The sequence below is a fragment of the Balaenoptera ricei genome, chromosome X, assembly GCF_028023285.1.
Source record: "Balaenoptera ricei isolate mBalRic1 chromosome X, mBalRic1.hap2, whole genome shotgun sequence".
In the NCBI taxonomy this organism is placed as follows: Eukaryota; Metazoa; Chordata; class Mammalia; order Artiodactyla; family Balaenopteridae; genus Balaenoptera; species Balaenoptera ricei.
In genome coordinates, this window is record NC_082660.1 from 100768103 (window position 1) to 100790989 (window position 22887).

The window sequence follows — 22887 nt, forward strand, 5'->3', positions numbered from 1 at the left end:
AGGAACAAAGGCAGAATTAATTAGTAACTGATAGTCTCCCTAGGCTTTCTTAAAGTGTGCACTCTACAGGGCTTCCCTGGTGGCGCAGTGGTTGGGAGTCTGCCTGCCAATGCAGGGGGCACGGGTTCGAGCCCTGGTCTGGGAGGATCCCACGTGCCGCGGAGCAACTGGGCCCGTGAGCCACAACTGCTGAGCCTGCGCGTCTGGAGCCTGTGCTCCGCAACAAGAGAGGCCGCGACAGTGAGAGGCCCGCGCACCGCGATGAAGAGCGGCCCCCGCTTGCCGCAACTAGAGAAAGCCCTCGCACAGAAACGAAGACCCAACACAGCCATAAAATAAAAAATAAATAAATTAATTAATTTAAAAAAAAAAGTGTGCACCCTACAGACAAAGAGATGACCTTTCAACTAGTGAATGGGAAGGGAGGGGTGCTTGGTTGTTACTCAGGCTTGGCACTCTCTGGTCTTTCTTTGTGGGGGGGGGGAATGCTGATCATGTTTATTTAACATTCTCTGCAGAATTAATTATTTTCTTTCCGTTTTAGTCAGATGTAATTGACATACAGCACTGTATAAATTTAAGATACCTTGCAGTGCAAACTTTTTAGGATCTACTCTCTTAGCAGTTGTCAAATATACCATACAGTGGTGTTAACTACAGTTGTCATTTGTACATTACATCCCCAGGACTTATCTTACAACTGGAAGTTTGTATCTTTTGACCACCTTCATCCAATTCCCCCTCCCCCCCACCCCTTGCCTCTGGTCACCACAAATCCCATCTCTTTTTTTTTTTTTTCCATCTCTTTTTCTATGAGTTTCTTTTTTTTCTCTTTTAAAATTCCACATATAAGTGAGATCATGCAGTATTTGTCTTTCTCTGACTTATTTCACTCAGTATAATGTCCTCCAGGCCCATCCATGTGGTCTTTAGCAGGCTGTCTCGTACTGAGGACAATGAAAGTGGCAGAACAAAAGACAACTGCAAATTGATCCAGTGCATTAGGTCCCTGAGACACAGAAGGATCTGCTTTCCATCTTCTAAAATGGTCCTGCAAAGTCCTCACAAGCAGTCTGGGTTTTCTTTAGAGACCATTTAGGGTGTGGGACACAAGTGTGCTCATAAAAACAACACAGGTTATAAACAATAGAGCTTAATTATCTTTCCCACTCTGATTCCAAGGGATGTGGCAGGAAAAGTAGGAAACAAATCAGTGAGGGCACTGGATCCCCGGAATTCCCTCCTCCACACTCCACCTCTGACCCACTCTGTTGCCTTCAAATAAATCATCTACTTTCTGAGAGTCAGAATGAAATTTGGGCAGTTTTTAATTCATAATTTCTCATGAAATCAACCAATAGGAAGGATCACAGTGCTTCTTCCGTCCCTCACTGCCTCATCTGTAGTCATCCGGAAGAGTGTCAGTTTTTCTCCTCCTCTTGTCTTCCCTGTCTTACTACAAGGTGGGCTGGGAGTGTGAGGAGAAGAAAAAAAGGCCTCAGGGAGATTGGATGATACAAATTTAAAAATGTGGTTCTCTCCCAGTAGACACCACCACTCTCCATTGTTATATGAGGAAGGTGGTGCCTCAGTGGCGTAGAACACAGTATGGGTACGTTTTGATTGAGGAAGGGCAAAGTTGGGAGCAGGATACCGTAGCCTATGCAAGGTCAGAAGGAACAGCACTGTAGAAGCTTCTGGGTAACATAAAATAAGTATATCCTAGTTCAGACTTGGAAATAAACCATGTTGCTTTCTGTAGGCCTCCACTCTATCACTGCGAACAAATATTCCTGTGATATCTCAGTGGTTCTCAAAGGAAATAAGCTCTAATTGGACTCCCAGGCCACAGTGAGCTCATGTGGTGAAAGAATTGTCCTCCCTCCCTCCTGACCAGGGGTGCTGGCCGTCATGGGATGGGGACTCTCTAAGAGCTTTCTGGAGCTACTGTCTTCTCTACATAAGTGCGTTTCTGGCCAGTTTCAAACATAATGGACCAGAAAATGAAATGCCAAATGTTCAACCTCTTAGCTTGCCTCTGGGAATGGGACATCAGACAGCTAGTTCTTTACATTTATCTAGAGCTTTACGCTTTCCCAAGCACTTTAACATACTTTCTCTCATTTGATTCTCACACCCACCTGCGAAGCTGTCAGGACATCGATTATCTAGTGCCGACGACGTGGCAACTGAGGTCTGGAGGGAGAAATTGCTTCTTGAGGGTCACACATCTAGTTCGTGGTAAAGCAGCTCTAGAATCCAGGTCTTCTGACCCTTGCTTCCACTCAGATCTGCCACTCACTTGGTTCACTTACTATCTATGGGTACAGTGCTCAAACAGGAGCATGCCTCACAGGGTTCGGTGGGCTAATGCCTGGAGAGCTCAAGCTCTCTTTGACATCCTGCTACACCCCATCCCCCATCAGGAGCTCTAGGGAGCCTGACCTTCTCGCATCCTCATGCAAATCCCTGTGTCTTTTCCTCACTCTCCTGCCGGCCCTTCTGAGCCTTGGTCTGGGCTCACCAATACCCCGGAACAAAGGCTCCTTGTGCCCTCTCTCACGTCCCCAATTAAATTGCAACTCAACGCTTTACTCCCCCAAGAGCCTCCTTAGAGTGACGGAAGGCACGAGGGATTGGGGGAGATTTTTTCCCTTTTATGTTTTAATTGCTGTGTTTTTCCTAGGTAGGAGAAGAGAGCTGGCTTGTTCTTATCTCTTAGTCCTCAGCTCAAATATCATCTCCTCAAAGAGACCTTCCCTGAGCCACCAATTTAGAGCGGGTGCCTTCGTTACTCTATCTCACGGCGCCTTGTTCTCTTCTCTCATACCAATTGCCACAGATCACCCGAATTGGTTCGCCTATGTTTGCTTATTCTTAGGCTCCCCACTAGAGGAAAAGTCCACTGGAATTAGGCACTTTGCCTTATTCACTCCTGCAGTCCTAAAGCCTGGCGTGGAGCAGGTGTACAATAGATTTTTGTAGAAGGAATGAACTGGAGAGCCGAAGGCAGATATGAAGTGAAGGGAGCATCGGTAATATCTTTTATCGGTTTTCAAGTATATCATCTTATTTCATCTTCACAGCAGCCTGCTGAGGTAGGTTCTGTTACTATTTCCATTTGATCAATAAGGCTCACCAGAGTGAAGACATTTGTCTAAGGACACACAGCTAGAAACTGGTGGTCCGCGATTCAAATCTGGATTGAGTTGACTCTACAACCATAGCTCTTAAGTGCTCAGGTACACTGTCGCTTGGGGAAGTGCACTGAGTGGGATTTCACAATGAGCAGCGTGTTCTCTCCTACACGGCAGAAACAGAAACGGAGCCTGGCCACGGTTCCGAGATTTTGACAAACAGATCCTTCTACATACACTTGGCCGGGCCTCTGTCTGCCCAGGTTTCTCTCCTGCTTGTTTCCTTCAGTTTCTCTGCTACAGAAGTGACCTTTGCAGGGTTCTTGCTTTCAGCACTGCAGGTCAGACACTGCACAATTCTGGTAGCGCCATTCATAGCAGATGTGGCAGTCCTGAAACCCACTGAACTGCTTGTCACCTTTTCTGGGCGTCTCCAGAAAGGTAAATAGAACCTTTCAGTCAAGCAGGCACAGATTGTTCTGCCTGCCTGCATCTTGCAGCTGGGGAGTGAGGAAGCTTTTCCTTTGGGAGGACAGAGGCAGTCAGATGGTGGTGAGCATGGGCATTTGCTGAGCTCACCCAGCAGTTTTCAGAAATAACTGAGACTAAGCCCATCAGGGCTTCCGTTTCTGAGCCTGGGAAGAAGTGAGAGGTGTGTCTTATCACCTGGTTGTGGAAAAACCTACAGGTCTGTCCCCATGTGGGATTATTACTGGTCTCACGTACTCAGATGGTCACAGCATGTGCCGTCTAACTTCCTGCCTCACAAAGGATCGGGAGCTTCCTTTTAACCTCCCAGGCCATACTTCTATTTTTTAGATTGCTTCTAAATATCACCTCCTGAGGAGTCACTGGGCCTGAGTTCACCCTGACCTAATTCCTTATGCATAGCAGATGCTCAAGTCCTTGTAGAAAGAATGAATTAACGAATGAACAAACTTGCCATGGAACCCTGGGCAAGTCTCAACCTTTGGAAACCCGTTTCCTCATCTGTAACATGCAGATAGTCGTGCCTACATTCACAGAGTTCTTGTGAGGATCAAACAAGACACTATACGCAAGTGTGCTTAGTAAAGTATAAAGCAATGTATTAACTATAATTATGAAATCCATCATCTAGGCAGATTTCCTTTCAGCTAGATAATGCCCCTCCCCATTGCCATACAATTTATTCAACTCCAAACACTAAACACTTGCAAAGGATATAAACTCACATTATGTATTTTTTAAAACATGGTTGACAAACTATAGATCAGAGATTTTCCCAAGCTTCTCCCTACCAATTAGTGAAGAGGTATGTGTTGGGTACCTACTATGTGTCCCACATTTTACTAGGCATCAGGCGAATGTAAAGAAAACCTAAAGCAGAACCCCTGTCTTCACAGAGCTTCAGTCTACAAAGGTAGAAAAGAGACATATTTTGAAATAACTGGAGTCGAAGTTGGCAAACCATGGTCGGCCTGCCACTTGGTTTTGGATAGCCTGCGTGCTAGGAATGGTTGTTACATTTTTAAATGGTTGAATAAAAATCAAAAGTTAGAATAATATTCTTTGAGACAGGGACTTCCCTGGTGGCGCAGTGGGTAAGAATCCGCCTGCCAATGCAGGGGACATGGGTTCGAGCCCTGGTCCAGGAAGATCACACATGCCGTGGAGCAACGAAGCCCGTGCGCCACAACTACTGAGCCTGTGCTCTAGAGCCCATGAGCCACAACTACTGAGCCCTTGGGCTGCAACTACTGAAGCCCACGCCCTAGAGCCCGTGCTCCGCAACAAGAGAAGCCACTGCATCGCAACAAAGACTAGCCCCCGCTCACTGCAACTAGAGAAAGCCCGCGCACGCAGCAACGAAGACCCAACGCAGCCAAAACTAAAATTAAATCTTTAAAAAATATATTCTTTGAGACAAAAATTATATGAATTTCCAATTTCAGGGCCCATAAATAAAGTTTTATTGGCACAGAGCCATGCCCACTTTTTAATGTATTTTCTATGGCTTCTTCTCCATTATAAGAACAGCATTGGATAGTGGTGACAGAGGTCTTACAGTTCACAAAGCCTAAAATATTCACTATCTGCCCCTTTAGAGAAAAAAACGTCAACCCCTAAACTAGAGGACAATAAGCTTAGGTTTGGTCAGCTTGTCAGTTGCTCTGTTTTCACACTTTAAAATGTTCTGGGAAGTCATATGCATTAAAGATTCATTAATTTTGGGAATTCCCTGGCAGTCCAGTGGTTAGGACTCTGCACTTCCACTGCCGGGGGCCTGGGTTTGATCCCTGGTTGGGGAACTAAGATCCCACAAGCCATGTGGCGTGGCCAAAAAAAAAAAAGAATTAGAAAAAAATCATTACTTTGTTCATTTATTCAATAGATATTAAGTGAGAGCCTACTATGTGTCAGACCATGTATCCTGGTTAAGACTGGAGGGACTCCAGTATAAAGTATCTCTGCATTAGTATCAAGAGAAAAACACTGTGGCATGACCTCCTAGAAGATTCATCGGGTGATGGAAACTTCTCTGTGCTTCCAGAAGTCTTGAGGGCTAGGCCAATGGGAACTCTGACGGAGTCAGTGAGAGGATTCTAATTCCAGTCATTCAAGACTTCTTTAATAATTGGTGCTGATTTTCTAATGAATGAGAAGGCCTATCATACTTTTCTTTCCCTCTGTGTGATTCCCAATATGCCACACTTATTAAGAGCAGCTTTGAGATAAATATATTTCTCATCAAGACTTTGTGATTAGTTCAGTTTTATAGGCCCAGTTACTTCTAAAAGTTCAAACAGGGGAAATTGGGAAAGAGAACAGAGGAAAAAGCAAGATAATCCTATGATGGAAGAAAGGAGAATAAGAAAGAGAAATATAATTACCTCCCCCCACCCCATTTCTACTCTTAGATCGCTTCTATTTTCCTCTTTTAAACAAAGGCAGATTTACCTTGACAGCTGACATAATGTAATTTTGCTGTCAGATCTCAAGTAAAAAGCAGAGTATTGCAGTAGGTCGTAACCTCCGAGGCTCCTCTGGGGTATTTTGGCTTCTGTGTTGTAGCTAAAGGCCACCTCCTGGCCCAGGCTGTCTCTCACGCTGAACCGGGCTACAACACAGGGCTCTGGTGACCACAGCAAGAGAGAGACCTAATTAATATTAATCACTCAGATCTCATGTTTAGTTTCTAAACCTCAAGCTGCTCAGAAATTAAAGAACATTTGTATCAGATAGCTCTCCAGTCAATTGATTCTTGATACCCAGAACAAGAATCAAGGCAGAAGCCCAGAAGGACACATTCCTCAACCATGGCCTTTGGGCCATGGACATTTGACTTTTCCACCAATATTATTTGTAGCCTATGAAGTGAACATTCAGAGGCCAAACCACAGGAAGGCCAGGTCTTCTCAGCTTGTTTCCAGGTTGTCCATCCATAGTTGTTATTTTATGTAGTGGTTGAAGGCACTTTTGGCTTGGGGACTGTTGCACAGACCTGATCCTTTGCAAAATTGTGATGATGGTGACATTTTCCTCCAGTGCCTCCAATCTCTTTCTCTTATTGGTGTCCTATCTCCAGTCTTCTTCAGGTACATTTTCCTCACTCTCTTGGCTCCCCATGAAAACCTGATCTCAGCAAGGGATTGAACTCACACTGAGTCATGAGTCACCTATTAACAACTTAAAACATATTTGCATTATAACTGGGGACAAGGTCCTAAGGTGAGGGATTTCAGCAGGACAGTGGGAGGATGTCTATGAATCCTCTGAGATTTATGCTAAATTGTATGCATGTTTGCTTCATCAGATTATCAAAGCAATCCATGACCTGAAAAAGTAAAGTGCAGTCTTAAAGTAAAGAAATGAAATGCAAATAGTGAAACTTGAAACTGTAGTTCCATGACTGTCAACCCCATGAGAACAGGGACCACATCTTTCTTGCTCCCGTTACCTACTGTATCCCCAGTGCCAAGAACGTAGTAGAGTACATGGTAGTCTCTCAATAATCATTTGTTAAATTCATTCATTTATCCATCCAAGACATAGTTACTGTTAAGTGAATGGATGAAAGAGTAAAGGAGTCAGCTGGCAGAAGAGCAGAGGTATTCTTTGGGCATTAGGCCCTTCCTGTCACTTACATAGTTGGTCCTGTTTCTGTTTGAGTTACCCAAGATAGAGTCTCCATGACAACGACTGATGTTCCTGATGAACATCCAGGACAGGTGAGTCTGGGATGCAGAGAAGCAGCCCAGGCATCTGCCCTGTTTGGTTGTCCTTTAGCACAGGGAAAGGAAACCCACTTCCCTTCACTTGTCCTCTTCCCATTTCCACTTGCATCTTTGTCGGTCACCAAGATCATTACCAGGCAGCAGCAGGCATCAAAGGCTCAGCAGAGACCTGCCAAAGTATAACCCTCAGCGTTTTGAGGCAGAGTTCTCTCATCCCCAGCAGATGCGGGCTCTCAGACAGCTTGCTGACAAAACCACGAGTGGGTGTTGATGCAGAATCAACAGGAGTCCATTTCTGTGTTAGACCACCAGGGGGAGGGCCAGGCCCAGGCAGGGCTGGAAGTCTGAAAAGTCAGCCTTTGGTGCCCCCTGCAGCGTTTGCGGAGAGAATGCTCCTCTCTCCTCCCCTGAAGCTGGAGGGTGGATAGTCAGCTCATTTACTGGTGTGGATATAATTTCAAGTGAGGCTTTCAAGCGTCCAAGAGCTGTCTGGGAAGGAACAGGGCTGAGAGGGCCCAAGGCAGGATGTGTAAGTTGAACGAGGAGTTCTTGTCATGCCAATAAGCTTCGTAGCTCTGACCTTTTTACCCTCTGTGGGTGTGAGGATTTCAGGTGGGTTGTCTGATTGTTCATTTGGGGATGCTGGGAGTATTAGGGACAGAACTAAGAAGAAACCAGAAGTTTGAAGTCTGGTGGGCAAAAAAAAAAAAGGAAAGAAAAGGAGAGCTAGTGTGTGTGTGTGTGTGTGTGTGTGTGTGTGTGTGTGTGTGTGTGTGTCTGTGTTGGGGGCTGGGGGCAGGAAATCTCAGCTGAGGAAAACAGAATAAGTCACTTAGTCTCCAGAAACAAGGAGAAGGCTCCTTAGAGGATCCCTCTGGTTAGAAGCCAGGGGAGAGTCCGTGAGTCCGTGAACCAAGCAGAAGGGTGAAGCTGGGGGAGTCTGAGGTTGTGTGGAAGGCTTGCACCAGGGCCTGGGGGGTTGGGCTGCAGGCAGGAAAGGAGGAGGTATGGTTTCATTATTACTTTGGATCAGACAGACCTGCTGGGGCCCTTATGAAGAGTGTGCCCTTGGGCCAGTCACTTTGACCTCTGTGCCTCAGTTTCCTCACCTATAGAATTGAATTGTTAATAGTACCTACCTCAGGTAGTTGTAAGGATTTAATGAGAAAATATACATGAAAAGTGCTTTGTATAGTGTCTGGCACATTATAAGTGCTCAATAAATGGTAGTTATTATTATTTTTTTTAACATCTTTATTGGAGTATAATTGCTTTATAATGGTGTGTTAGTTTCTGCTGTATAACAAAGTGAATCAGCTATACATATACATATGTTCCCATATCTCTTCCCTCTTGCGTCTCCCTCCCTCCCACCCTCCCTATCCCACCCCTCTAGGTGGTCACAAAGCACCGAGCTGATCTCCCTGTGCTATGCGGCTGCTTCCCACTAGCTATTTTACATTTGGTAGTGTATATATGTCCATGCCACTCTCTCACTTCCGCCCAGCTTACCCTTCCCCCTCCGCCTGTCCTCAAGTCCATTCTCTATGTCTGCGTCTTTACTCCTGTCCTGCCTCTAGGTTCTTCAGAACCATTTTTTTTTTTATAGTAGTTATAATGATATGAGATAGAAAGTGCCTGGGACTTAATAAAGGCTTGTATCTATGCCAGATACTCACTGTATTCTTATTACTGATTTCTCTAAGCCTTAGGAAACTGGGAAAGACCTCAGCTTGGGCCTAGAGGTGGAGGCAAGGGTCTTGTCCAGGTAAGGTCTGGGTAAGGTAAGGCAGTCAACCCGGGGTGCTGTGCTAAGCCAGGCAGACAGCAGCATGAGGGCTCAGCATGGGGATGTGGGAAGCCACAAAAGCAGATCCCATCTTTAAAAATTATTTTTCTAAAGGCAGGCTCTAAACTTCATCATCCAGCTCCTAGAGATGTGACTCCGCTTCATGCTTCTCCTGCTTGCTGGGACATGTTTCCTGTTGGCACAGGAAGGACATCCTTCCCATCTGAAGATATTTTCATGCGGAATCAAAGAATGGAAGGTAGAAAGGAGTGAGGCCAGCTCCTACACTCTTACTGACCCCATAAACACCAGGCCAATCCTTGCTGGTGTGCAAGCTATTTCCCTGCCAGAAATGAGATCTGAAAGCCATCCTCACTTTTCTGTCTTTCCAGATTTGACCTCAAGGCCCAGCTCAATGTGTAATTTCTAAATCAACCTCACAACAACGCAATCAGATAGGTACTGGTTGGGGGGTAGCCAGAAAAACAGAAATCACTTTAAGCCTTTCAAACGTGGAGATTTAATACAGAGGGTAGTCACAGGTGATGGAAGAGCTGAGAAACCAGACAGAGGGCAGTGAGGCAACTCAGAGATTAGCAGCAACAGGAAACCCCTCTTATCCCTGGAGTTGGAGGGACGACTGGAAGATGTGGTGAGTGGTGTTTCCAGAGCTTGTAGACTGGGGCTATCTGGTGGGAGCTCGAGCCAAGATGGGGCTGCCCTGCCTGGTGGTAGCTGGAGGTGAGCCACGTAGGAAACGCAGCTGCTGCTGGAGTTGCCACAAAAAGTGAGGTTGGGGATGGGGAAGAAATATCCTAGCTTCTCTCTTCTTCCTACCTTCTGCTTGGTCAAACCCACACAGAAACAAATGGCAAGGGGCTGTGAGGAATGTAGTTCCCTGACACAGAACAGAGCAGGAAATGAACAGGGAATGGATCTGAGAGTAAGCAGCAGATGAAAAGCCTAATCATCCATCCCCATTTTACAGAGGAGTCAAATGAGGCAGGAAGAGGTTAAGCTGCCCCAAACCACACTACGTGGCAGTCCAGGTTTCAAATCCAGGCAGTCTGACTACTCCTGAGCCCATGCTCTCTGTAATCACTACTATTATATACTCACGGTAATAGCACTATTGTTATTTTACTCAAGGCAGACTTTTCCCTCTAGATTTAAAGCTCCCTAAAGGCATCTACTGTGTCTTTACCTTTATATCATTTATAGCACCTAGCCTTTGTGGATTTTTCCGAACCTACCAGAAAATGTAGATTTTTGACTGAAATGGGATTATCAGCAGGTTTTCATAGGTTCCCCATCACCTGGGGTGAGTGGAGGGGACTATGAAAATGTCCTCTGCCATTCTGAATGTTTGTTTTCTTGTTAGTGAAATGTAGCAATTTCTGATCAGATTCCAGACAATGGTTTGGCAACAGGGAAAAGTCAAAGCGGCAATGAGAAAAATCGGTATCTAGATTGCTGGAGGGCATCCCAAAGGGAAGAGACAGTTATTAAAATTTGAAACGGCTTGGCTCCAATGTCATAAAATTTCTACAACTTGAATTGAGCAGCTCCTTCACTTGGGAGGAGGATATGCTATCCCTTAGATGACTTAGCTGGCAGGGTTTATGTTTTATTAAGAAACAGGTCTTGGGTACTAAGAGTACACAGTCGTGTTGGATGAAGTGTCAGTGATTCCTATCTAAATGAAATCTACAGGCACTGGAACTGGTATGACAAGGTGATCAGACAGTTCAGAATGGTGGTATGACTGGGGCAGGAAAGAAGATGTTAGGGACCTTGTAGTGAAAGTGCATTTCCCGTGCTTCTTGGCCTCAAGGTAAGTGTCAATGCGATAGGATAGTGGTTCTGCGCATGGGCCTTGGGGTTAGACTACCTCAGTTCAAATCTAGGCTCTACCACTCTCCAGCTTATGGCTTTACCAGTATACTGGGAAATCGTACATATTGTAATATAGTCCACTACTCTGGTTTTTCTCCTACCTCTCTGGTTGTTCTTTCTCAGTTTCTTTGCGTGATCAATTCTGTCTTTCCAACCTCTAAACGTTGGAGTACCCTGGGCCTCATTTTTGGATCTCTTTTCTATGCACAGTCACTCCCGTTGTGATCTCTCCAAGTCCCATGGTTTTAAATACTGTGGACATACTGCGACTCCCAAATCTCTGTCTCCAGCCTCTCCGCTGGACCTGTAAACCACTGCCTACCCAACATCTCCACTCAGATGTCTAATAGGCATTTCTCACTCTACATGTCTAAAACCCAACTCTGGATCTCTGCCCCCTCCCAAGCCTGTTCCTTTCCCACTCTTCCCCAACTCAGTAAGGGATGAATCCACCCTTCCAGTTACTCAAGGCCCAAAATCATGGTGTCATCCTTGACTCCTCTCTTTTGTTCACACCCCACATCTCCATCAGCAAACTGGATCTATTTCTGAAATATATCTAGAACCTGACCATTTCTCATTGTGTCCATCATGACCACCCTTGTCTAAGCCACCAACAGCTCTTGTCTGGGTCAATGCAATGGTCTCATAATTTGTCTCTGTCCCGGTACCATTCCATCTTTTTTCAATCAGCCACAGCAATCTTATTAAAATGCCAGTTAGATCATGTACCTCCTCTGTTTAAAACCCACAGCTCCCCATTTCACTCAGAGAAGAAGCCGAAGTCTTCACAAAGGTCTATCAGGCCCTACATGATCTGTCCCTCACCCCCATTACCTCTCTGACCTCATCTCTTACTTCTCTCCCCTTTGTGTACTCCACTTCAGTCACAGTGGCCTTCCCAAGACTGAAATCAAGGTGTCAGCATAGCTCAGCTGTTATCCAGAGACTCAGAGTCTAGAGAAGAATCTGTTTCAAGTTCATTTATGTTGTTGGCAGAATTCATTTCCTTGTGGTAGTAGGACTGAGGTCCCCACTTCCATGCAGGCTGTCAGCTGGGGGCCATTCTCAACTCCTAGAGGCTGCCCGTATTTTTTTACCACATGACTCCCTCCATCTTGAAGCCAGCAATGACACATCAAATCCTCCATGTGCTTCAAATCTCTGACATTCTCTTCTGCTACCAGCTGGAGAAAACTCCGCTTTTAAAACTCATGTGATTAGATTAGGCCCACCTGGATAATTTCCCTGAGTAGTAACCTTAATTATATCTGCAAAACCCCTTTTGCCATGTAATGCAACGTAATCACAAGTGTGCTATCTCATCATATTCACAATCCTAATGATCAGGGCGGGAAGTCTCGGGGGAGCATTTTAGCACTGTACCCGCCACAATAATAGTCAGACTGAGAAACTGACCAATCAGAATGTACGCCAACAATAGCGCTGGAGCAGGGGCATGGATGATACCTGCTGCTCCAGGTGTTACCCTTTACTTGCTGGATTGTGGGGTGACCTGGAGGTGTCCCAGAGGCAACAGCCGGAGTGACAGCTATTTACCAACTGGTATGAAAATATTTTAATATTTTAACAACCGGGGACTGTAATAGTGCATAGCAGCTGTTTATCTGCTTGATTAGTTACAAATCATGGTGTAGCGTGTGAAGTGCTGCCTTCTTCTCTGAGCTTTGAGAGTCTGAGGTTGGTCCCGGATGACTAGGGGAAGGCGGGGAGACCACCTGCCCTCCTTGGCACTTCCATGGTGTGCAGTGGCCCCTTCCAGCCTTGCCCGCTGTTTTTGCAGCGCCAGGTATTTTTCTGAAGAATGTCTTCATTTGCATGGCTGTCTTACGCAGTGGGAGAGTCCATCCATCATCTGAGCCTCCAAATGCTGCCACCCCAAGGGAGACAACCAGTCCTACATATATGGCCTCTCCCCAAGCCATCCAGCAGATGTGGCTTAGTGAGGCAAGCGCTGTTTACTTGCTCTCAGCATTAGCGTGAACACTTCACAGCAGCCAAAGAAACCGAGGGTTCTTATTAACTTGCTGAGTGAAGCTTGGTCACAGATCATCATGAGCCTCATGTTTTCTGAGGACCGATCTCAGGCAACAGAGATGCCCTTTGTGGGTGAGTTGGGGTAGGAAGAGGGCCTGAGTTAAATGACTTTTCTGGGACTGGTCTGTTTCTCCCACCTAATATTTATATATGGGTGAATTTGATTAAAATGGTATCAAGGGCAGCTTCACTTGATGGAACGGGGAGCATACACATGAGGAACGGCAGAGACAAGGTGGATGTGTTGAAAGAAGCGTCACAGAGGGAAACAAGCAGCTTGAGGGAGATGTAAGGACAAAGGGAGGAGAGTAAATCACTGCTAATTGCAAACAACACTAATAATAATATACAATATGGCCAGCTTCACCTGCTGATGTTGGCCGGGACCACAGAGCACAGGTGAACAGATTCACAGTGAAGCCTGTCAATAACTGAGTCTCTACTTAGACTGAGTCAGCCTGTGGTACCTTTTGAAGCAGGAGAGATTTTTGTCTTCAGTGGCTTCCCTTCCTGTAACCTTTCCCCCATATCTGGACCTTTCTAAAAACTGCATTAATACTGAAGTGGAGATGTTGCAAGTGGAATCAAATCTACTTGCTGGTCTTTACCATGTAAGCAGAGCCAGATATTTTTGGAATCAGGTTGCCCAATATCAGGATCCCACTGGATCCGATTCCAAATGGTAAAGACACATTAGCAGAGGATCCCAAAGCAGTGGGTAGTATTCATGATGGTTGGCCATGACTCTAGATGTGTGAGATGATATAGACCCTATTAAGGCCATCTCTCTGCAAACCCCACCCCCCAGCTCTCCCTCAAGCTGAGGTGTTTTCTTCAGGTGCAACAGTAGGTAGCATGAAAACACAACTTACTACCAGCAAGTGAGAGAGCTGGAGTTGAAGATTTCTACCCTTCCTAGCAAAATGTCACTGAGCTCAGTAGGAGATGCTACAGCCCTATCTCTCTTTTCCTCTGCCATGAGGAACAATCAGCTGCAAGACAACCAGGGAGAAAATGACAAATGCCTCAGCATGAATATTGCCATCTTTGGTAGGAGTAGGGGGTTTGGCTGATAGGCATAGTGGTGGAAAAATAAGCCCCTGAAATTCTATGCCTTTCCCCCTTATAAAGACAGGCTAGGAGTGAGCATAGAGTGTTTCAGAGTTGTTGGCCTAGTTGGGTTTGAAGGAGAGAGAGAAATTGAACTATATTCCATTTCAAAAGCAACAGATAGAATTTCAACCTAGAAGGGACCTTGAGAGCCTATCCTATTCATCTGTAGACACTCAGACTCACAGGATATCAGAGCTGGCAAGGATATTAAAGACCATCGAGTCAGACATACAAATGACCAACAGGTACGTGTAAATCAAAATCACAATGAGATATCACCTCATACCTGTTAGAATGCCTATTATAAAAAAGATAAAAGATAAGTTGTGGTGAGGGTGTGGAGAAAAGGGAACCCGGGTGTACTGTTGGTGGGAATGAAAACTGGTGCAGCCACTATGGAAAACAGCATGGAGGTTCCTTAAAAAATTAAAAGTAGAGCTACCATATGGCCCAGAAATTGCACTTCTGGGTATTTATCTGAAGGAAATGAAATCACTGTCTTGAACAAATATCTGCACCCCCATATTCACTGCAGTATTATTCACAATAGACAAGACATGCAAACAACCTAAGTATCCATTGATGGATGGACAAAGAAAGTATGGGTAAAGAAAATATGGTATATATATACACATATACAACTAAAGATACAAATTCACTGATACTCAAGTAAGCAGGACCTCAGATAGCCAGAACTCCTTTGCTAATACTCCGTTTCTAGAAATGATAGTTAGATCATAAGAAAATAAGCTAAGTTTAGATGTTTATTTTGACATCAAAAACCAGGACAGGGCTGGGACTGATCCCATATCCTATACCTTCGCCATTTCTCGTTTAGAGTAATAAGTGCTACTGTTCTAAATGATAACATGATGGTCAAAGATTCAGCGATAGACTCTACTTAAGAGCATGTCACAGTGGACTGCAGTTACTCATACATTGTTGATAAAAATAAAAAATAGCCACTCTCTGAGAAGGTTGTCCTTGGCAATGGACTGCTCAGTTTTGGGAGGGAGATGTCTGCAGTGAAGATGGAGATAAAGCCCTCCCGCCTAGAGAACTGGATCAGCTCAATCAACCCTGGAGATTAGTGAGGGGATATGTTGTAGCCAAACTGCTCATACCTCCTGAGCTCTTCTTACTAAGGCAAGAAAATGGATTCAGAGATTTAAACATAATTTTAACAGGTAACCCAAAAGTCTTATTAACTAGAACATCTTCTAGACTACTGAGATCCAATGGACTAAGGGTCCAAACTGAGTTACCTTGGAAAGAAATAATTCAATCTAATAGCTGGAAAAGCTAATGTAAAATAACTAAGGCAGACAGACTATATCATTGAGTTTCCAATGGGCTCCAGGCCACTGTGACCACTCCTGAAACCAAGGTAACCGCCCTTCGAGAGCAAAGCTACTCACGGCAATAAGCTGGTAGGAGTTGTTCATCATGGCGATCAGCATGTTCAGCAGCACTACCAGGGAGATGACGTTGTACGTCCCAAACATGGTCGCTCCCACAAACTCTGTGAACTCGTGTCTGGCTTTTACGTTGGTAACATAGAGATTTAAAAGGCCGAATACAGACCAGAAGAGTGACTGAAGGGTTTCAAAGAGCCTAAAAGAGATCAAAGAATAGGCTAGTTAATTCTCTAGGAGGAGCAAGAAAAGAGCAAAAAACATGAGGTGATTCGCTTAATTAGTAAGGAGGCTGCCTGATTTGCATCCCAACAGGCAGACTCATGATCTCACGTATTTTGGTCTCTTCCCCAACACGAACCAGCCAGGTCAGTTTGTTTGTTCCCACTTCTATGTCTTATGCTTTGCCTTTGCACCTGGAATACCATCTCCCTCTTCTCAATCTATGCAGAGCCTATAATTTTCCAAGATTTATTTCAAGGGCTACTTCCTACACCGAACTTTCTCCTTCATCTTCAGACCACGTGGTTTACCAGCTTTCTAATTACATAGAGGCAGTAAGTGCAGTGGCTAAGAATATGGTGCTTGGATTAGATTGCCCTAGGTTAAAAGCTCAGCTCTGACACTTGCCAGCTGAGTGAACATGAGCAACTTACACCATTTCTGATACTTCTTTTGTGGCTCCCACAGGGCCCAGAATGGAGCTAAGCTCAGTGGAGGAGCTTAAGGATTCTTGAATGAACATTTATATGAATTATTTTTAATGATATATTAACTAACAATTATTGAGGACTTAACTATATAAGCATACTAGGCACTTTACATACATTAACATTATGATCCTTATAAAAACTTTATTGTTACTGCTGAGGAAACAGAGGTTCAGAGATTGAATATCTTGCCCAAGGTCACCCATTTATATGATTTATATGTGCTGAGCCAGAATTCAAATCCAGGTTCTTCTGACCTCCCCAAACCACTGCATTATTCTCCATTAGGTGGCTTCACAAATTATGGTTTCCTCTCATAGTCTCCACATCCAAATATGTAACTTTTGCAATGATATGTTTTGGGGGTCCAGGGTTTCTTTTGCATCATATTCAGAAATCTGTGCATACAGCGATACAGTGCAGCCAGCTCCTGGGTGGCACAAACCAACCTTTTCCCAAGCACACGGAAGAGGCATAGAAGTTAAGAAATGCTACTTTAAGAATAGATGTAACTTTTCAGTTGCTCAAAATGTGTTGTTTTTGTAGCCCAATATATTTTGAGAGGCTGAGGGATTGGTTCTTGGGTTCATTTCGGGGGTATGTATGGGCAATATTTTAAAGATTTCCTCTGTCTGAGGGTGGTCTTACCCCTGATCTCTGCATGGCTGTCTCCTTATCATCATTGAGGTCTCAGTTCAAATGTCACTTCCTCAGACAGGGTCCCCAGGGTCACTCTACCTAAAGTAGTTTCACCGGTTATTCTATATCCTGTTGTCTTGTTTCAGTTTTTTGGTAGCACTTAAAACTCTAAAATTATATTATTTAGTAAATTTTTGTTTAAATGTTGATTTTCTGTTCATCCCCACTAGAATGTAAGCTCTATGAGGAAAGAGACAGACATACAGCTACTATGTACCTGGCACGTAATAGGCACTCAATAATATTTGTTGAATAAATGAATGAAGACATATCACTCTTACAGTTATCACTGGATTAAGGTCTAGAAGATTCCAAACCCATTGACAGTTGCACATTCAGTAGGCTGCACAGTGAGTGTTAGATCATTTTGATGAAGGTTGTGCTCTGCAGTGGCCTGATTCTCAGGGGGCCTCCTTCGGGGCTGCCTGGGCAACAGGCACATAGCCCTTTTCAACCTGTTCAATGGTTCTTCTCTAATCATTGTGGATAGCTCCCACTATCATTTCAGCATCACATTACTTGAGAGCTAGCCAAGAAGGAAGAAATCTGTTTTTTGTTTGATGAAAGTAAGTGCCAGATGGTGAAACATTTGAGAATCAACAGTAAGATGAGAGTCTGGACTTCAAGGGCCAGGGAACAAGAACCAGGATATGGCAAGTCAGACCTATCACAGGATCTGAATTTCCAGGAGATTCTACAAGTCAGGGCCAGGCAATACAATGCATCACAGAGCCAGGCAGAGTTTCAAAAATGGGGCAGATATAGGGTTCAAGAGTCTGATTCTGTTAGGAAGGCCTATCTAGGACCTGGCCGTGTCCATTTGAAGTCAGGGCAGGCAGGAGGCCAGCAACGGCACAAGAAGCTAGCCCAGCAGCTGGATAAACAAAAGCCAGGGAATATATAGTTCAGAAAAACAGAAAGCAGCTGCAGCAAGTAGGAATGACACTGAAGAACCAGAGTCGCTGGAAGTTGAGTGTCCTTGAATATAGAAAGCACTCATTATGTGTTTGTTGATTGCATGACAGACAACAAGGCCACAAGCCAGGGCAAGTATGTCATCAATATGTTGGCAGGGTCTTACTTCATCAGTTGCTTCTCCAGAATGGATGATGTTACACTCCTTCACCCCCAGCCCCATAACAATGAAAATTGCAATGGTTAATGCTTGAGCGTAGAGTTTAATACTAGCCATTCCAATGACTGATAACAAAGTTTCCTAAAAGTGAAAGTCCGGGCATTTAAAATCTGCCCTAAACTGTGGTGATATTCTAGTTAGGGAGACCCTATAGGTATAACTGTACAAGAGATAAGAAAAGGGGTAAAGATTGTTCCTCAGTTTTGGCAGTTGATAGTGAGAATGCCCTTGACATGAGGCACAAAATGTCACAACATGGTCTGGCCATTAGGAGAATCTGGTTTATTGAAAGGCATGCCCGGATAAAATGAGTGACTGACATTTGGGGTAGATAAGCACATTTGATGAGACATCTATAGGAAGCTCTGTCTTCTAGGCTTCTAGACTCAGTTGAATTCACAGGGAAAGGGCCATTACCTAAGGGTACTTGGTGGTCAGGTCCATAATACAATTATCACAGGGATAGAAAGACTTGCTGACCAAACTGCAGATCCTAATGCCAAAGGAATATTATTTTGATTTTAAAGGAGATGACCTGAGAGAAAACAATCAGTCCATTTTTATTTAGCAGAGAGTCAGCAAACATATGGAACTTGCTAGCTCAACAAGGGGCACAAAGTGAAGATACAAAGATTCAAGAAGACTTGATATTAACTGTTGGGAAGACAAATCCATACCATCTGGTTAAGGGGGATTTGTGCATGTTGGGAGCCATCCATAAATAGATCACAAAGCTAAGAGCTGCTCAGTAGAATAGAGATGGGAACTGTAGTTCTCATGACCCTTGCTGAAAGTCCTGTCTTTGAGATGAGGACTTAATCTTTCAAAAGGTAGCAGGAGGGACTTCCCTGGTGGTGCAGTGGTTAAGAATCCGCCTGCCAATGCAGGGAACACGGGTTCGAGCCCTGCTCTGGGAAGATCCCACAAGCCGCAAAGCAACTAAGCCCGTGCGCCACAACTACTGAGCCTGCGCTCTAGAGCCCTCGAGCCACAACTACTGAGCCCACGTGCCACAACTACTGAAGCCAGCACGCCTAGAGCCCATGCTCCGCAACAAGAGAAGCCACTGCAATGAGAAGGCCGCGCACCACAACGAAGAGTAGCCCCCGCTCACCGCAACTAGAGAAAGCCGGTGCACAGCAACGAAGACCCAACGCAGCCATAAGTAAATAAATAAATAAATATTTTAAAAAAGAAAAAAGGTAGCAGGAGTATAGAGAAGATTTACCCCTCTGGACTTCATTCTGACCAGTGAAGAACTGGAGGATATACCAGAAGAGAAAGGTTCCTTGGGAGAAAGCAGTGCCATCATCCTTTCACAAGTTGTGCTGATAACACACATGGAGCAAAGGCATGGTCATCTCTTTGGTTATCCCTACCCATTTTGCGGTTCCCCAGACCTGCAATTTCTCATTTCATCCTGCCTTTGACAAGCTTCTAACTCTGTTTGGAGTGCTCCCACCCTACTCCCAACCTCTAGTCTCTGCTTCTGTCCTGTCTCCTTCTCTGCCCAACTCTTGTTTGACCTGCCAGGCTCAGCTGAAGCCCCACCTCCTCTAGAAGTTTCCCCTGACTCCTTTCCTACAAGGTGGGGTTAGATGATCCTCTTTTATTCTCCCATAGCAGCCCAGCCTTAGTCCATAAAGGCACATGTCATGCTGTAGAGGCAAGAGAGGCGAGTGGCTAAGAGCAAACTTTAGACACCTTTACTTATTAACCATATGGCTTTGGGAAAGTGGCACAGCCTCTTTAAACTTCAAGTTTCCTCATCTCTAAAATGGTCATTTGTAGGATAAATACTAACTGCTATCATTTATTGTGCTCTTACTATGTGCCAGGCACGCATTGTAATATTTGATTCTCAAAATAACCCTATGAAGTAGCTACTATTCTTTTTTTTTTCCCAGATGAGAAACTGAGGCACAGAGTGGTCACACAGGCAGAAAATGGCAGAGGTAGGATTTATACCCAGCTCTTCTGACTCTGGAGTCCAAACACTTAACCACCTTTTCTTTTTTTTTTTTTTTAATCACATAAAGTACTGCGTGTAACACACTTGGCACAGTGCTCGGCATATAGTAAGCATTAAAAATACAGCTATTCTAATCGTTCACTTGTGTTCTCCGTTAGACTATGAACTTCTTGAGGATAAGGATTCCACCCAGCGAATACCAAGCCTGAATGACAGTTTTATCAATGCTTTGGATGAGAATAGGTGGCAAGCTTTTTAGATCTTCAGACGATACAAGACTGGGAGAGACAGCTAATAGAGTGGACGACAGAATCAAGATTCAGCAAGATTTCAACAGCTTGGAGCAAGGGGCTGGAACTAACAAGAGGAAGTTCAGTAGGGATCAGTGTAGAGCTTTGTTCTCTGGCCAAGTGCCCACGTACAGGATGAGGGAGGTAGGAGAAAGGCCAAGGGTTTTCGCTGACAGCAAGTTCAAAGTGGATCAGTAGAGTGACAGAGCTGGCTAGATACTTCAGCCATGTGAGGGGGGCAGAAGCAGAAGTGAATCTTCTAGAATTAAAGATAGGATTGCTACTAGAATTCATCCTTTCATTCAGTTGTTCAATGGGCATGTTGAACCCCTTTATGGTAGGAGCAAGGCCTCTAAAATGGGGGTCTCAGTCTGGTGGGTAAGAGAGACAACAAATGATTAAAATATGTTATCTATTACATTATTATTATTACTAGTACCTTTATTATTATAGGTTATCTATTATAATGGAGATGGACTTAGAATGCCATGGGAAACACAGAAGGAGCCTGTAACCGGGAGTGGGGTCGGAGCGGGTAAGAAAAGGCTGGCCAGGTGGGGATGGGCATTCCAGGCAGAGAGAGTGGCGTGTCATATGCAAAGGCCTGTAGGGCCGAGATGCTCTCCTGAAGTTGGGAAGAGCAAGATGTTGACTATGGAGGAGAGGAGGGAGAGGCGGGAGAGGCGGGGTCCAGATTCCCAGGCCCTGTGAGCTATAGGAAAGAGGAGAATTTTCTGCTGGAGAAGATACAGATCCCAGGCAGGCATGAGACCAGGGGGCGACAAGATAAGACTAGTATTTAGAAACTTCTGTGTGATGGGTGGGAAATTGTTTGCGGGGGAGACAAGACTGGAGGCAGGGAGACCAATTAAAACTGGAGGCAGGAAGACCACTTAAGACCACTTAAGACCCAGCAGTTTTGGGGAGAGATGGTTTAGGCCTGAACTAAGACAGTGGGGTGTGTGTGTGTACAGAGGATGGATTTAAGAGATATTTAGGAAGTAGAACCGACAGGGCTGAGTGTGAGACAGGATGTGTTGCTTGGGGGAGAGGGGGAGAGTCCCAGATGACTCCTGGGAGTCTGTCTGGTGTCATTGAATGAGATGAGGAATTAAGAGGGAAGTGGGCTTGGGGTGGGGATATAGAGATGAGGAATTTAGTTGTGGACGTTGTGTTTGAGAGGCCTGCGGCACAGCCAGGTGTGTTCAGGAGGCATCTGGAGTTGAGGGTCAGGACTTCAGAAGGAGAAGCAGGACCACCAAGTTAGCTTTTTGCCACTTCCGCCCTGTTTCTTCCCAAGCCCCGTGCCCGCAGAAGGATGCCTTCCCAATTGCCAACAGTGGATGAAGGCCTGGTACTTCCAGTATTGAATACTAAACTCAAACCACCAACAGTACTGTCATGTGGTTGTCAGCAAGGATAACAAGGTCCCCCTGAATTGTGTGCCCAGGAAAATTTTTCTTTTTTTAAGCTGAAGAATAGCAATGACATCTCTGGAGAATCAGAAGGAAAAGGGTGACAGCAAGCAGATGCCATAGTTTACGTCAGATCTGTTAACAAGCTCCCTTTTCCCCTTCTCTAAAAACAGAGTCTTTCTGACGCTCTAAGTAGCATGTATTTTAGCAGGTATTATAAATGCCTGAGTTGAGGCATTTAAAGGAAAACATAAATCTGAGTCAGACTTCTGTGGAGGAAAAAAGAAATCAACACCTAGAAGGGAACTTAAGGTAACATTACTGCTGATTTGCCCCCAGCATGACAATGCTTCTTCATACCTGACACCCCAAGATATAATTTCATGTACGACAGGTGCCCGTTCTTGTCAATTGTCCCTGCTGGGCAAGTGATGAGAGCAAATGTCAGTTGGCAACAGGGGTGTTAATAATCACTACAGACTTACAAGGAGGCATTTCATAAACTTCCTCAGCAGAGTTCACGTGAGAGGGTCATTGGCAGGGACCTGGCCTCCTGGAAGGCACCTTGCATTCAGGTGTGCAATTCTGTCGAAGGCTTTGATGGGAACAGATACAGTCTCCTGGTGCTCAAGCCACTACAAAATTACTCTTTGTATTGAAAACAGGTTGATGTGAGTTCTGTCTCTAGACTAATGCAGGAGAGGAAGCAGTTCCTAGTCAAGAGGCACTAGCGAGGTGACCAGTTGCCTTTGTCCACTCCTGGTTGGCTTCACCAAAATGGCAGTATCTCTTTGTCATCCCATTTTGGCCTCTTTTCCCCTTTCACATAAGTCTGGTTTCCCCATCCAAGATTTTGCCCTGAGTTCTGGGAGGAGAGGGAGGGCGTGTGGCCTAGTGGAGGGGGTGGGTGCTATAAAATGGGCAACGGGGCGAGTCAACATTTTCCAAACTTTATTCACGGGAATAGCATCTTGGTCAATACATTTGGAAAAACCTCTCCCTTTACTGTAGATTCACAATGGAAAGTCTCTGAGAAGCCCT

The 22887-nt window shown here is 44.8% G+C and overlaps 1 protein-coding gene across 1 annotated transcript in view; it reads right to left on the minus strand.

The window, feature by feature from the left end:
* TRPC5 (transient receptor potential cation channel subfamily C member 5) overlaps positions 1–22887 on the minus strand; it is a 335394-nt gene that overhangs the window by 22767 nt on the left and 289740 nt on the right. The window contains exon 7 of the mRNA XM_059910345.1: positions 15629–15824. Within this exon, the coding sequence (XP_059766328.1) occupies positions 15629–15824 (196 nt within the window). The remainder of the gene's footprint in view (positions 1–15628; positions 15825–22887) is intronic.